The sequence below is a fragment of the Arvicanthis niloticus genome, chromosome 21 (assembly GCF_011762505.2).
Source record: "Arvicanthis niloticus isolate mArvNil1 chromosome 21, mArvNil1.pat.X, whole genome shotgun sequence".
NCBI classification, from domain to species: domain Eukaryota; kingdom Metazoa; phylum Chordata; class Mammalia; order Rodentia; family Muridae; genus Arvicanthis; species Arvicanthis niloticus.
Window position 1 is genome coordinate 28,107,688 of NC_047678.1, and position 13,564 is coordinate 28,121,251.

Genomic DNA, 13,564 nt, shown 5'->3' on the forward strand with positions numbered 1-13,564 from the left:
GGGCAGAGTAAGCAGCATGTGCAAAGGTCCTGTGTCTATAAAGGAGCTGGATCAGCCCAAAGGCTTCAGAGCATAGGGAGGATGAACATGCCCAGATTCAATTACAGGGCCTTGTGGACTGTTGGATGATCCAAGCATGCAACATCTAAGATGGCTTCTCCCAGGGCTCAAACTAGCCACCCCATTGCTCCTCCCTTGGCAGTTTCTCCTGGGCTCCCTAAGTAGTACACATACATGTACATATGCTGTCATGGTATATGGACTTGCCTGCCTCCCTTTCCTGACAACATTGTATTTGCAACCTTGAGAGGGAGGATCGCACAGAGAGGCGTCAGCTCTTCATTTGCTAGAAGCAAACTCTGAAGGCCTAGCTTTCCCAGCTATTTATATTCTCAAGGACACTACACCATAGCTACTGCTAGAGGGGCATGTTCGCCTGGAGAAGAGGAAAACCCCACCCCCTACCGCTACCCTATGCTCTGACTACTCAAGGGCTGGAGTGCTGGGGAGCCTGGGATAGAGATTTCAACAGTAACTCTCCTTTGCTTAAGCCTCCCATAGCTTTGTCCATTCCCCTAGGTCTGTAAGCAGGGAAGGCTTCCTTCCCAGAAGTTCCTTAGAAATGGGACCCTAGATTTAGAGCCAGCGCTCCTTCCTAAAGCAGAATGGTGCCTCCTGGGGACTGCAGCCCTCGAGCTGTCTTCCTCCCCATTGTTACCTATAGGACCCTAAGGCCATGTGCTCAAAGTTAAAAAGCGATGCTTCTGCTGGGAAATGGGTGTAAAGGTGAGAGTCCGGGCGTGGAAGGCAGGTGGAACCAGCTTTCAGCACAGGTAAGGAGGCCACAGCCTTGCGGCCCTGGCCACTGACTGCTTGGCCACATGTGGGTGAGGACAACAGCTGTGCTGCTCCTAAGCTTGGAGAGAGGTAACAGAGTTTCCTGAGGCATCCCAGAACTGCAGCCCCTGGACCTGTCGGGGAGGGGTTCACATGCTTGTAAGGACTTGTCTGCCTTTATCTCTAAGCCAGGAGCTTGTGTGATATGAAGGACTATTCCCTCACTGGCTCATCTGTTCACTAGAAAGCCCCAGAAAGGAAGCATACTCTGGAAGAAGGGTAACTGACTATAGAAAAAGGACCCCCAAGAAGGGATAGAGAGGCAAAGCTAAGGGGGCATCAGGTTTCCTATAGAGCTAGAATGTGGGACTTGGGGTCTGATTGTCACTTGGGGAAGCTTCAAGTCCTTCTAACATTTCCTATGAAGCTGGAAACCTCCTCACTTGAAGGGCAATCACCTCTCTTACATGAGTTTCTGGGACCAAAGGGCCCTCTAGAGTCAGAATTATTCAGGAAGGAGCTTCAGTTAAGTAGTAACTTGGGGTACTGGATTTTGTCCCCCAGCACACTCAGCAGCTCCCAGGCTCAGAGCTCCATTTTCAGTACTCCGATAGTCCCAAGTCTATGTAGGGCAGTGGTTCTCAAGCTTCCTCATCCCGTGACCCTTTAATGCCAAGACCCTTTAATAAAGTTCCTCATGTTTGGTCACCCCAACCATAAAATTATTTCGTTGCTACTTCATAACTGGAGTTTTGCTACTGTCATAAACTGTAATGTAATACCTAATATGTGAGCCCCCTCTAAGGGGTAGTGACTCACTGGTTGAGAAGATTTGATCTAAGGTGTCAGGAGTTGGAACTGACTTAGGATTTCAAACTGGTAACTGGGCTACCACGGGGGCGGGGGGTGTGTGTGTTGGGGGGAGGGGACAGATAGGGAGGCTTAGTTCCACTAGATGGAGTGGGCCTACTTGGAGGCTTCTTAATGGCCTTTTTGACTGAGAGAGGCTGGACTATCTCTCTTCTCGTGTGCATGTGTGTGTGTGTGTGTGAATGTGCCTGTGCGTGTACGTGTGTGTTTAGGTCGGATAGTGACTGGGACACTGCTCAGGTACAATGAATGGCTAATGAAAAGGAAAAGTCCTTAACAGACTTGCTAGGCCCAGGCCTCCCACCAGGGTAGCATGGGGCAGGGGGCAGGGGGCGGGAGTTTTCTTTGAAGACCCTGGAGTTCAGCCTTCCCGCCAATAGCTGTGGACACAAGTACAAATCTTTCAAGTCACATATGATGGTGCACACCTATAATCCTTGCACTTGGGGTAGGGAGGCAAGGGGATCAAGAGTTCAAGGACAATCTCAGCTATATAGTAAGTCCAAGCCCTCAGGTTGGACTACCAGAGACCCTGTTATAAACAAACAAAAACATATTGACCCTCTGTCTTGTCTCCTTCTAGGACAACTGAGTGGGGCCGAGGGGCAAGCAAATGCCCATAAAGGCTAGGGGAGGCCATGATGGAAGCTGGGGCTGAGGAAGCAGCCAGTGACTCACAGCCTCCTGACTGCCCACTGATGTCAGTGCTGTCTCGCACCTGGAAGGCATGCACTGCGTAGACTGACCTGCTTTGATGGGGAACCAGAAGTCTGGCCCAATATGCTTTATCTTACCCTTGCTCCATTGGACCTCAGGGGGCCTGGCCTGTGGTGCTTCCCATTTTGAGTTCAGTTGGTAGGAACTGAGGGAAGTTACTAAAGCATCAAAGGGGCTCAGCATGGGCACCGGCAGAGGGACCAGGGAGAACCAGTGTTCTCAATGTCAGAGAGACCCTCACCTCTCTGCTTCCTTTCAGTTGGCTTAGGTGGCCAGTTGTCGACTGGGCATTTAGGATAGGATCTAACAGAGAAGTAGCTGGTGACCAATATCACAGGATCCAATTAGCTTTGAAGCCAGTGTTTCCTCTCCCATGCTAGGAGTTTCTCCAGGGGTGTTGCTGTGCCTTGGAGAATCAGAGGCCCCAAAGGAGTTGGCACCATCCCTGGGCTGTATGACAGTGCTGGTGTCAGTTACACATTAATAAGTTTTGCTTACCTGTTCTGTTAAATCAAGAACCCTCCTTTCTCAAAGCGGGAAATGAATACCCTGAGCAGCTCCAGACACCCCACTAAGTGGGTGGGCACCCTGGTCTCTTTATCTTTTCTCTCCACAGGTTCTGTTTCTTTACAGGGTCCCTGAAGGGAAGGCTCTCCTCAGAATCCTCTTGCAGACATGGTTGAAGATGTCTGCACTGTAATCATGAAGCCATGTATGCCTCTGGCAGCACCCCCTCATCCCTTACTTACACTGGCATTTGGATTGGGGTCTGCTCCCTTAGAGGCAAGGAGCGGCCAGCTGTGAGCAGTAGCCAGGGGTGGCTGTGGCATTGCCCTCCCTTCTGGGCTGGTGCGGCTGGCTATCTTTCACGCAGAGTTACGTAAGCTTGAGTCAATTGGGGCTCAGAGCAGTTCATTGTGGGCTATTTTTAAGCTGCAACCCATCACAGCAGAGGGGTCACTGCACCAGCGGCTTGCAGGGAAGGTTGTTTAAACATCTGTTATTTAAATTTCTCTGTGTCTTACAGCTCACAAGCTATATCCTCTCAGCACTGTGGCTTCTGCCTTCCACATCTCAGATTACTAGTGGATTGTCTTGCCTCACCCTCTTTCCGTTCCCTGAGGCTGGGGTTCTTTTCTCTGGCTGTCCTCCTCTGGGGGTGTGCAGGTGAGACAGGGAGCAGGAGGTGTCAACTCCTTTACAACATGGCCTTGTCTCCATAAGATGGGCGAACCCTGGCCAGGATAAGGAGGGCAGCCAATGATCTGGGCTTTGGAGTCCCTTGCACTCTTCCAGAGAGGGGTAAAGGGGATACAAGTAGAAAATTGAGGCCCCTCTTAATTTCCCATCAGCATCGAGACAGGATTGGCTCACAAGAACCGTTAGGGTCTTTTCAGAAGCCTTCCTTTGTCTAGGCTCTCCTTTGCTAGATGGAATGGCCTCCCTACACAGCTTTAATACTACAGATCTGCAGCCTCAGAAGCACATAAGCCGATGTACAAGGCCGAGAGACAAAGCTCCAGGGAAATAAGCCTCGCTTTCTGATCCACTGTTAAGTATATGACTGTACACTGGGAGACCATTGAGAGGCGCCTCTGATCTTAAGTTTTTTGAGATGTCTAGAGCATTCCCAGGGCACAGAGTACTGAAGGCAGGTATACTGGAAGAGTGCAGAAGCAGGGATTTTACAGAGCTAGCTGCCTCCGAAGAATTCAAGGGAGCCCAAAATAGGGTCTGTGTTAGACAAGCGGACCAGGCTGACCTAGGAGCCATAGAACTCCTGGTAGAGCATAAGCCTACCTTGATGCCTTTTCTGTCACTTGTCCACCCACATTCCCTAGGGCCTATTGGGTGACAGGGATTCATTCAGCTTGATCCTCAGGGAAGAAAGGTTTCTCCCAGGGTGACTGGGTCTTCTCCTCAAGAGTTGGGGGTCCTCCACAGTGCCATTTGGAAGGTGAGGGGAATGTGAGAGAGAAGGCTAGCTGGGCATTTGTCTTCACAGGGGAGACATCCTGTGGACTCATCCTCAAACCGCATTCCTCAGCTCCTCCTTGCCACCTCTTCCACACCCCCCACCCTCTACTCAAGGCCTTCAGCCTGGGGAATGGGCTTAGCCTGGGGGAGGGGATTTCAGGTTACCATGGCAACACATTGGCCCTCCTCACTTCCCAGAATCAGAAATAGAATTGGACGCCCTTCTTCCTGGAGAGAGACTATTTAAAAAACAAGTGGGGTGGGGGGAGACAACGAAGACACAGGGGCACTATCCCCAGGAGCTAAGCAAAAGGGGCCTAGCCTGGAAGCTTCTTCACTCTGCCCCCTCAGCTGGATGAGATAGGAATGGGTTCCAGCCAGTCGAGGATTCTAATGACAGAGGATGTAGCCTGACCACATAGACTATAATGTGGCTGGCCCATATTCAGTACCATCAAGCTCCTAGGAGGGTGCTGGCTTAGTACCACCCATAGAGAACAAAACCTTTCCCAAACCTGAGCTACTTGCTAAGCTACCAGGAAGGAAGCAGGTATGAGACACACAGGTTTAAGTGTGGGGTTCAGGGCTGCAGCTCCCAAAGGAAAGGCCTGTTGGCTCTCTCCCTGAAAGGTTCATTACTGCATAGCCTCCGTGTGGCACCCAGTGGTGGCAGCATCTCACGTTCTTACAGTATGGGTCCAGAGTCAGGAAACCTGGCTTCCATGACTCAACTGTACGACTGCTTCATGGACCATGATTTCTTCACCTGTAATAAAGACACTGTCGTACCCAGCTCACTGAGTTGCTGTCAGGCTGTGTCCCCCACATAGAGGAAGAACGAGATCAATATTAGTCACTGCTTTTGGAGGGCAAGGGGGACAGTTTTGAGACAGGGTTTCTCTATGTAACTGTAGTTGTCCTGGAACTCAACCTGTAGACAAGGCTGGCCTCAAACTCACAGAGATCTGCCTGCCTTTGCCTCCTGAGTGCTGGAATTAAAAGTGTGTGCCATCATCACCTGGCTAGCCACCGTTATAGTTCTAAAGTATATTTGCTTCATAAGTAGGAAGGGCTTACTTTCTTGGGCCAGACCCTTTAGCTGGCTCTGCTTTCTCTTTCTCTAGGAGGCTTCAGGACAGTTGTTCAGAAAGGATCCCAGTCCTGGAAAGTCAGGGGTGTGTGTGTGTGTGTGTGTGTGTGTGTGTGTGTTATGCCTCACTTCTGAATGAGGTAGAGAATGAACTCAGTCAAGAAAGTTGAGCAGGGGGCTGGGGGCGGGGTTTCTCCTAGGATATTCCACTTCATTTCCCTGTTCTTCCCAGGTACAGTTCAACTTTGAGATTACATAGCTATTAGAGGCTGCTGCCAGCATCTTTGTCATGTAAAACCAAGGAGCTTGCTCAGACCAGAAATTAACGAATAGTGTTCTGCAAGGATGTGTGTGTTTGAGAGAGCCTGCAGACCCACGGGCTCTTCCCCCTTCTCCAGCCATAGCACAGTGATGAGCGATTTGGCTCCTTGGCATCCAAGCTGCCTATTCCCTATCGTAACTGAAGAGGGAGGGTGGCACAAGGGGCCTGGAATGTGGCTGAGTCAGGCTTTGCCCAGCAGCCAATCAAAAAGGTGCAGATGCAGCGCAGTGGCTGCCTTAGTCCCTGGTCACACAGCCTCGCACCCCACAGCCAACTGTAAACACTATTTTTAACCTCTGTGAAAACATGTTGCTTCGGAGGAGAACAAGCCTACAGCTGCATTCTCCACAAACCTGTTTCCTGGGTGGAAAGACTGAGCCCTGAGGGGATCATAGCCTTGGAAGATAGCGTCAGCATCCCGCTCAGAGCAGAGCCACGCTGACCCTCAGGGTCTAAGGGGATGATCCAGGTAGATTTGATTCCTCCCTATCCCTGTTTCCCTATTAAAGAAAGTGTGTGGGGAGAAGAGTTACTGATCAAGCCTAAAAGCCTCTCTCTCTCTCTCTCTCTCTCTCTCTCTCTCTCTCACTCACTCAAAAACATGTCTACTCATATCGAGGGCTTTGTCTAGCTTGTCTTTGCTATATATACAGCACTGTTCTGAGCACACACACTGCGTGTTGAGTCTCATACTTGCCATGTTCCCATTGTGAAGCTGGCCCTATTCCTACCAGATCCTCACCATTCCCCCATCTTGTAATTGCCACTTGGTTGACACTATGGCTACTGCAGCCTAGTCCTGTGCTGCATTATGGCCTAGCGCTATGCTGGCATTATAGCCAGGATGAAACTGACACAATGCGACAAGAGCTAGAACATTCCAACTTCAAGATTCTGAGTAGAGGCTCCACCTCCACCACCCCCATACCCACTCCTCCAAGATACTGGCCCTGGGCTTCAGGGACATGTGGCTCTGGGGAGGGGGCTCTATGAGGCACAAGCAGAGGAAAACCATCTGGAGCAGCAGAGACTGCCAAGGAGCTGCTGTCCCTGGAGCGGGAGTGGAAGCAGGGAACACAGGGGAGGGGAGCCTGGGGCTGAGCCTGGGCCCCTCACCCTCTTCCGTCTCTTAGACTAAAGTAGTAAAAGGCTTTGCTCTAGCAAAGGGCCCAGTGTCAGGGAAACCCTCGGTGTCCACTGACTATTCTTCTCCCTTGACCTTACCTTGGCCCCCTCTGGGACACTGCCCTCACTGAGGGGCTGGCCTGGGGTAGAGTGGTCACTGGTTGGTAAAGGAGGGAAAAAGCTGGCCTATAGAAGTCTAACTTTATTGAGACCTCTGGGTTTCTTCACCTCTTAAAGTCCCAAGGGAAGCCCCACTCTTCAGGGGGTGGGGCTCCTGTTATCTCATACATGGTCACTCTCCAGGTCACTGGGGGCAGTGATTGTGTGGGGTCACCATGGCAATGAAGTGGGGGCGGGGCACCTAGGGCATGGAGCAGGACTATGGAAGACACCAAGAAGGTGGGGGGCCCTGATCCATCGGGCCCCCAGGGCCATCCACTGCCTAGCAGCCAGCAGCTAAGGGGTGGTTTCAAAGGGTCCCAGGGACCATGGATGAACTCCAGACCTCTCTACTCGAAGCAAGGGCTGTCACTATCCACCGGGGCCATTGCTGATATGGCCTGCAGCTCAACCTCCCAGGATCCCGCCACTCAGCCCACGCTCCAACTACTACATAATTCTGCTCAGGTCAGCTCCCAGTGTGACTATGCACGGGCCTCCCAGGACACCCCGAGATTCTCTTCTAACCCATTCCCAAACCCCACTGTGGGAACCCAAGAGCATCTCCTCATGGACGATGGGACTCAGACTCTGCCAATGTGCACAGACAACAACGACACAGATGACAAAGCCCAGAACAGATTCAACCTCTCCCAGCTTCAATTACAGATTGGGAGGGAGAGCAAGGCTCCAGCTAAAGTCCTGGTAGGCTGGGGCAAAGGAACCTGTAGTGTTGGCCCGATGGCCTCTGGGGGCTCCAGGAAGAGTCGATGGCTACCCTACTTCCTCTCGGGACAGAATGGTGTAGTTGAAGGTCAAGCACCTCTTTTGACTATGGCTCAGGCTCCAGTCCAAGATCAGAGGCAAGACAAGGGTCCATGTCTGGCCCAGCCTCCTATCCTAAACAAGACGACTTCTTCGCCGTCATTGCCTCTTCCAACCACAATTCCAGCTTCTGTGACATCTATCAACGGATTACCAGCACCTGCTGCAGTTAAACCTTACACCTATAGTCCCAACTACCTGACTAATACCACTGCAGCCACTAAAGACCTGCCTCTTGATCTCAAGAACGGGGTCAACCAATTGTCCGTTCCCTCCGATCCTTCCAAAAAGGACAAAGTATATTTTTTCCTTAAGGAAACTCCTCCCAATCCAGTACCTAGTCCAGCAGAATTTTCACCCAAAACCCAGGACCAAGAAATTGCCAAGATGCAGGTGCCAATCCAGCAATCTGAGGACCCTGCAAATAACTGTCTGGTCCATGCCTCCAAGCTAGATCCCTTAACGCCAGCCTCAGAGCCTCTAGACACTTTCAAGACACAGGAGAATAGCCACAAGGTTTGCAGCTCTCAGCCAGACAAGCAGGCCCCCAATGCCTGTAACAACAACAACTGCTCTAATGTGCCACTGCCAGCCCTTCAACAAGGAGTCTACAACAAGCAGTCCCTACCCCAGACTCCCAGAGGAGTCATACAGAATCCCATTTCTAGTGCCCCGACCTGCCAGCTCCAGAATGCCGTAGAAGACCATGTGCTGGTATTTGATATGGCCACAGGCAACACCAGGGTGGGGTTGCTGTGCCATGATCCCATGGGCTCACGGGCAGTGCTTGTAGGTCTCACACCCAACCACCCATCAACTCATGTTTCTGAAAATACGCTGTCTGCTTGGTCATTACCCAGGCCAATTCTCTCCCCTAACAGTGATCACCCCAGCCTCTGGTCTACCACAGCTGTGCTGTCTAGCCCTGTACCCTCCAGTCTCTCAGCTGGAAGTTACCGAGAGGTAGCCCTAGTTCCCAAGGAGGCCAGACACAACCTAGAGCCAAGGAATTCCCCCGGCACCGAAAGCCCTATCAGGATGCTTGCCAGACCTGCTGTACCTGTACCGGGGACACCCATCCAATATGGTGAAAAAATACCAACCCAAGTTCCTGATCCTAGCTGGCCCAAATCTGATGCTGAAAAGACAGATGCTGACCACACCATCTGGAATCTGGACAGTTCCATGGTTCAGCCTAGGAAATTGCAGTGGATAAAGCCAGATCCTGTTTCAACAGCCGATACCCAGGTAGTGTCCAGATCTCCACTCCAGGAGAAAGCAAGCAGCAATAACCAGCAAGCAGTTCACCCTAGTGGCCCTCAGGCTGAAGGTACTGGACAAGTCTTCCTCACTGGTCAGAGTTTCCTCAATGGGCAGAACCTCCTTGCTAGACAGCTGCCTGTAGCTGAGCAGGGCTCCCTGTCTGATCAGCTCCCCTCTACCAAGCAGCCCCAGCTTACCTGTGCACCTCATCTCAGTGAACAGACTCCTCTTCCCACACAACTTTCCCTCACTAGACATGTACCCATCACAGTGAAGCCCATCACCACCAAAGAGCCCACCTTCACCTCTGGGGAGTCCATTCAGCCCTCTACTCAAGAGAGTGAACCCTTGTGCAATCCTACACATGTGGGAATACTCCGAGTACCCCTGGCTCCTGAGGAAGCCTGTATTTATGTGAACAGAGATAAAGTTGGAAACAATAGGGTTCAAAGATACAGCGTACATCAGCCCCAATCCTGGCAACCTAGCGATCCCCACAGGGCCCAGCAGGAACAACTTTCTCTGATCACGTTTACTGGCTGTAAGGATTTACCCATATCCATGGTGGGCACTGAGACCATGAATGGACATCAGTTCAAGATGACCACTGAGGACATTACACGCGCATCAGTGGTTGCTCACCTGGGTCTTCTCCGTGGGAACTGCTATGAGTTAGTATCCACTATGGACGCTCTACCAGTACAGACAGCAATGCTTTGTAACCGTCCCTCCATCCCCTACCAGAAAATGGCGGCCATCGTGATTGATACTGGCACGGGATTTACTAAATGTGGACTGGCTCAAGAGAACCATGTCCTTAGTGTGGTACCCTCACAAGTTCAGATGCTGCAACACCCACCCCAGGGCCAGCCCCAATATGTGGTACCCGAACACCAAGAGGGCTCCTACTCAGTACTGAACCGAGGAGTAGTCTCTGACTGGGATGCTTTAGAGGTGCTATGGCAACACCTATTCTACTGCAAACTGAGAGTGCAGCCTGAGGAGATGGCCGTGCTTGTGGCCGACTCCCCCATCTCACCACGTACCAACAGAGAGAAGGTAGCCGAAATACTCTTCGAGCGTTTCCACGTGCCAGCTATGCAGACGGTTCATCAGGCTCTATTAACGCTCTATGCTTATGGGCGTACCACTGGGCTGGTTGTGGGAAGCGGCCATGGGACCTCCTATGTGGCACCCATCATCACTGGGGACCTGGCTCCACTTGACACCTACCGGCTGGATGTGGCTGGTGCTGACCTCACTGATTACCTGGCTCAGCTACTCATGTCAGGTGGCCACTCGCCACCCAAGGGAGGGATTGTCAGACAGATTAAAGAGGCCTGCTGTTACGTGGCTATGGATACAGCAACTGAGATGGCCCGAAACCAATCCCAGGTTCAGGTGGACTTCGTGCTCCCCGATAAGCATGTTATCACACTGGGCTCTGAGCGCTTCTGTTGCCCCGAGGCTCTCTTTCAACCCAATCTGCTAGGTCTCAACCAGCTAGGCCTTCCACAGCTGGCCCTGCTAAGCATCAGCCGGCTGGAAGTCAAGCAGCAGGAGCAGTTGCTGGCCAATGTGGTGCTGGAAGGTGGTAGCACCCTGATAAATGGTTTTCCTGAACGGCTGAGACAGGAGCTGGGTCCTGGTGCCACTGTGTTGGGTTCTCCCCACCGTGCAGTTGCTGCCTGGCTTGGGGGTTCTATTATGGCATGCCGGGACTCCTTCCAAAGCCTGTGGCTCAGTCGCAGGGAATATGAAGAGGAAGGCCCATGGGCTATCTACAAATATCAGCTGTGAGCACATAAACTTCTGGTTCTGCTTGCTTTAAGTACTGTTGCATGGTTTAGGTAGAGGGTGGTATGGAGAATGTAAGACTCCAGACACAGGGTCAATGAGGGGGATCCTGGTTCTCCCAAGGCATACCTAACCTCAACACTCAAGAACCTCATAGGCCCTGGCAATCTGCCTTTTCCAGAGACCCCCCAGAACCCCTTGGTTGTCATTGTCTCCAATCTGGTTTGACCTTTACTGCACCCCAAGGGCAACCACAGAAAATGGCTGCTGTGGGGTTTTGCCCTGTTGCCCTGACGACAAGTGCAATTACCCTTGATTGCCAGCTTGTTGCCATGGTAATTTCAAACATAATGTAATAACCCACACAGCCTAGAGTGAGTCACGAGGTGGGGGGTGGGGGTGGGGAGGGGCAGCCCCTTCCCCTAGCACCAGAGGGAAGGATTGCTTCCGGCTCCCTTGGTGGGCCTTCTGGGGGCTGAAGTTAGCAATATGAATAGTAGCTTAGCAATTCCAAAGATGGCTGGGGATATGGGGCATTGCTCCCAAGTAAGGGTCCCTGTCAGAGCCTATGCTTCTTGGGGAAGCACCTAGTAAATAACATATGGACCTCTTAGACTCTAAACCCTGGAGGGTGCTTTAGCTGGGTTATCAGGGGCTTCAAAATAAGAGTGCATGGGAGTACTGCCTTTGGTACCAGGGTAGGAAGTAGAACAGTTATGTAGATCCCAGACGGAAAGCAGACTGGAGCTGGGCTATCGAGGCTCCAGCCTCCTCGCCAGGCTCTGTGGATGTTAAAGTTCACATCTCATCCTGCCTCTTATTTTGGCTCTCTGACCTTCTATCTTTGGTGGAAGCTAGAACTGTAAACTCTGGGCTCCCTTCTTCCTAGACCCTGTCAGCTCCTGAATGCTTGGTGGCTAGAGTTCTCCTTAGGAGGACTCTTGCAGAGGCCACCAGTAATGTCAAGACTTCGTTTTTTGGTTTTTTGTTTTTGTTTTTTTTGTTTTGTTTTGTTTTTTAATCCCTGTGTCTAAAGGATAGCTAGAAGCCATGTCCCTTCACCCAGTCTGGCTTTGAATAGAGAAAATGAGATTAAAGCTTGGGGTTGATTCAGTGTATGGCCTGGAAAACTGAAAAGATAAAGTTAAGCTGGTCTGGCCGGGCAGTGTTGGTTCACACCTTTAATCTCAGCACTCAGGAGGCAGAGGCAGCTGCATCTCTGTGAGTTCAAGGCCTGCCTGGTCTACAGAGTGAGAGTTTCAGGACAGCCAGGGCTACACAGCAAAATCCTTTTCTAGAAACACCCCAATCCCAACAAATATTACCATACCCCACCTCGGTCTCTCTCTCTCTCTCTCTCTCTCTCTCTCTCTCTCTGTCTCTCTCTCTCTCTCTCTCTCTCTCTGTATGTATAAAAAGGCCAGAGGCCAACCTTGTGTTGTTTATTCCTCAGACACTAGTTGTTTTTCAAACAGAATTCCTCACTGGCCTGGAATTCACTTCCTAGGCTAACAGAGAGTCAGCAAAACCCACATATCCACCTGACAGTTATAAACACTTATCACCATGTCTGTTTTTTGTTTGTTTTTTCAAGACAGGGTTTCTCCGTGTATCCCTGGTTGTCCTAGAACTCACTCTGTCTACCAGGCTGACCTTGAACTCACAGAGATCCATCTGCCTCTGCTTCCTGAGTGCTGGGACTAAAGGCATGCACCACCACTGCCTGTTATTTATTTATTTAAAAAACAAACAAACAAACAAACAAACAAAACTCCATGGTTCTGTGGATAAAATTCGGGTCCTTATGCTTACATAGCAAGGTCTTATTACTCTTTGTCCAGAGGACAGCTGGAGGCTGCTTGAAGCCAAAACCTTGAAGCTAATCCTATCTTGTCTGTGTCTCCCTGGGAAGCTGAGGGGTCAGCCGTGCCTTTAGGATCCCCTCCACAAGTGACAAAAACTCATCTATCCTCATACACACCTGAAAGCAAGGGGGTGCCTTGAAGTGGGGCTTGGAAACAGTCAATACTGTAAACTCATCCTAGGCCTGGTGTACCCTGAGTGTGATCCAGATCCTTCTCTGTCCTGCTCTTCCAGCCTGATTCAGCCTCCAGCCAATCTCAAGCTTTGTGTCAGACAGGACAGGGAGGGGGACCACGGCTCTAGGGACCAGTTGCTGCTTGCATGCACATATGCCAGCAAGCACGCCTGGGTGCACACAGAGCACAGACACACGTGCCCCTGGGCATCGCTGCATACACTGTGCTGTTCCCATCTCCCTTGGTATAAGCTAGCACACACATTCACGTGTATGCATATACCCTGCCACGTGCTGTCTCCCACGTGCTCACGGTGTGCACAGGACCAAGAAGTAGTGGAGGACTGCCAGCAGCAAGCAAAGCTCTAGGGAACCACCCCTTCGACTGACTCTAAAGCCATAATCCAGCTTCTTGGCCACATTCTTGGATAGATTATGATTCTCAAGAAAGATAGAAAATATGTATGAGGTAGGTCGGTTCTGCAAGCCATATCATGGCTATACCATAAACTCAGAGGCCCATTGTTTCGGGAATAATAGAAAA

The 13,564-nt window shown here is 51.2% G+C and overlaps 1 protein-coding gene across 1 annotated transcript; it reads left to right on the forward strand.

The window, feature by feature from the left end:
- Positions 1-7,316: 7,316 nt before the first annotated feature.
- On the forward strand, positions 7,317-11,008 carry LOC117693590 (uncharacterized). Its single transcript, XM_034484336.2, has one exon. It carries the CDS (start codon positions 7,320-7,322, stop codon positions 10,983-10,985), a length of 3,666 nt encoding a protein of 1,221 aa, XP_034340227.1. The 5' UTR covers positions 7,317-7,319; the 3' UTR covers positions 10,986-11,008.
- The last annotated feature ends 2,556 nt before the right edge of the window (positions 11,009-13,564 follow it).